At 55.1% G+C, this 2184-nt stretch overlaps 2 protein-coding genes across 2 annotated transcripts; one reads left to right on the forward strand and one right to left on the reverse strand.

Moving 5' to 3' along the window:
* Window positions 1–166: 166 nt before the first annotated feature.
* SPRG_18542 (hypothetical protein) lies at window positions 167–421 on the forward strand (the record flags this gene model as incomplete). The annotated part of the gene is made up of 2 exons (XM_012357983.1): window positions 167–298; window positions 350–421. The coding sequence occupies 2 exons, from the start codon at window positions 167–169 to the stop codon at window positions 419–421; spliced, it is 204 nt and encodes a 67-aa protein (XP_012213373.1).
* Window positions 422–1189: 768 nt separating this feature from the next.
* Window positions 1190–2113, reverse strand: SPRG_18544 (hypothetical protein). The gene is made up of 2 exons (XM_012357984.1): window positions 1526–2113; window positions 1190–1476 (listed from the first exon to the last, which is right to left on the reverse strand). The coding sequence occupies exons 1-2, from the start codon at window positions 2091–2093 to the stop codon at window positions 1226–1228; spliced, it is 819 nt and encodes a 272-aa protein (XP_012213374.1). The 5' UTR covers window positions 2094–2113; the 3' UTR covers window positions 1190–1225.
* Between the last annotated feature and the right edge of the window lie 71 nt (window positions 2114–2184).

Genomic DNA, 2184 nt, shown 5'->3' on the forward strand with positions numbered 1-2184 from the left:
TAGGATGCTTTGTGATTGGTACAATATCCATGTTGCCGCAACCGCGACGATCCAGATCTGATTGCCCGCGTCCAGCAGCGACGATGGTGGGGTTCTTGAAGCGAGCAGCTGGCTTGCCACTTTTGCTCTTGCCTCGACTGCCCACAACACTAATACCTACTCTATCATGTCGGACAACATCGCCAACGCCTCCCTCCCGCTGCCTCTCGTCCTGCTTCTGGACGTGGCGTCGCAGCTCGCGTCGGCCGTTGCCTTGGTGCTTGTCTGCATCCTCGCCATCAACGCGCCGATCATTGCGGTAGTTTGCTTTGTCGGCCTCTCGATGGCCAGCGCGCTCTGCGATCCCGAGACGACCTGTGTGGCCGTCGCGACGCTCGAGCGACTCTTGCAGTCCCAGGCGCCGCTGCTGCAACTGCTCTGATGCGACCACCTCGGACTCCTATTTATCACGCTCAAGCTTCCATGCGCTTCTGCTAATATATACATAACCCTCTTGCACGATGGGCATGACACGGCTTGGAGCTCAACGACAAGGAGCAACGTTCGTGCTGCGGATGCAGCAAGATGTGCTCTAGTCGTATCGAGATGACCACCACAATCAGATCGCCAACAAGCCATAGCAGTGCGTCGCGCCCAGCTCTCGGGCCCAACCACGTGCAACTGCAGGCGACAGAGCTCTGCACTTCTATCAAGGGTATATAATAAATGGGTGTTAGGGTGTTAGGGTCCTAACCTCCATTTATTATATACCCTTGCTTCTATGCAACGATCCATTGCATCGTAAACATCGATCCATTGTGTCACTGGTACATTTTCCCATTTCGACAATGTATCCTCGGACTAGATGACCAACCGTTTTAGGCAGATCGTCGTCGTCCAATGAGGCGACCGTCTTCTTGGCCGACGGGACGCGCCAGGTTCAACACTGCTCGGTATACACATGAGCAAGGGTGCCATGCCTGCTCGAGACACACCAAGAACTGGGGGGCAGTCCGCATTCCGGGTCCTACTGCGTCGAGCGTGCGGGACGAATGCAACGCAAACCTACATGATCGAGTTGGTAGCTCTGTGAGTCGAATCTCCAAACCGCTGCTTTCAAAAATAAAGCTGCTTGCGTCTCACCGAGATATGATCGCGCTTTTGCCGCCGATTCCACGTCTACGTCATGGATCCAGACTGCAGATGTACTACTATGTGCATTGAATGGTTTAAGCGGCCTTGGCCTTCATCTTCTTGACGTCGTCGAGGGGGCCAGTGCCCGTAAAGGGACTCGGCTCACGGTACGAGCCGCCAAGGTGGTCCCAGAGCGTAAAATACTGGCCGTAGTTGACCGTAAAAACAAGTGGTGGTCCGTGTGGTGCGCGGCGCCGTTGACGATCTTCTCAAACCAGCGCGGCATCTTGTCCATGACGAAGTCGCCGTCGTGGATCGAGATGGTCCAAAAGTTGACAAGCACAAAGAGGCCGAGGTACACGACTAGGAGACTGTGAGACGACCCGATTTTGAAATCTGGTACGAAATTTACCTTTCTGGAGCGGCATCAAAAAGATGAAAATGTGGTACGGCGTCGACTGGAGAAAGCCGTCGAGCGGGTCGAACGCATGGCTCGCAAACGGCGATGGCACGAGCCACTTGTGGTGCAGTTTGTGCACGTGCTTGTAGACAAGCGGGTGGTGCAGCCAGCGGTGGATCCAGTAGATCGCCATGTCGTTGAACATCATAAAGCAAAAGATGCTGAACGCAAGGTACGGGTAGCCATACTCGTCGAGGTCGTCGTAGAGAAAGCTGTAGCCGCGGACTTCGGCGAGGAACACGGGCAGTGTCAAAAGCGTCATGACCGGAATCGCCGAGCACGACACCTTCATCTCGAGCCAGATTTGGTTTTTCAGAAACTTGGGGTGCTTCATGTACTCCTTGTCGTAAATAAAGTGGTAGCTCAGCGTCGCAAAGCTCAGATACAGGACGTAGCCACCGAGCATCGTGATGAAGAAGAGCGAGATGGCTTGGCGGTACACGTCGTCGGCCGGCCACGCCGCCGGGTACACGTGCGGCGTGAGGATGTACTCGTCCGCGGCTGCGAGCACCAAGTCCATCTTGCTGCTGCTGCTGGAATATCGACAAGTGAGGAAGGCGCCGAAGGACTTGAGCAGATGTAAACACCCTCGATTACTGGCGCTGCCTTTC

The sequence above is a fragment of the Saprolegnia parasitica genome (genome assembly GCF_000151545.1).
Source record: "Saprolegnia parasitica CBS 223.65 unplaced genomic scaffold supercont2.1283, whole genome shotgun sequence".
In the NCBI taxonomy this organism is placed as follows: domain Eukaryota; phylum Oomycota; class Saprolegniomycetes; order Saprolegniales; family Saprolegniaceae; genus Saprolegnia; species Saprolegnia parasitica.

Coding starts and splice junctions, on each gene's coding strand:
- SPRG_18544 (XM_012357984.1), bottom strand. CDS start 2,093: ATGGACTTGGTGCTCGCAGCCGCGGACGAGTACATCCTCACGCCGCAC. Junction 1,477..1,525: donor TTTGATGCCGCTCCAGAAAG/GTAAATTTCGTA, acceptor ACAGTCTCCTAG/TCGTGTACCTCGGCCTCTTT.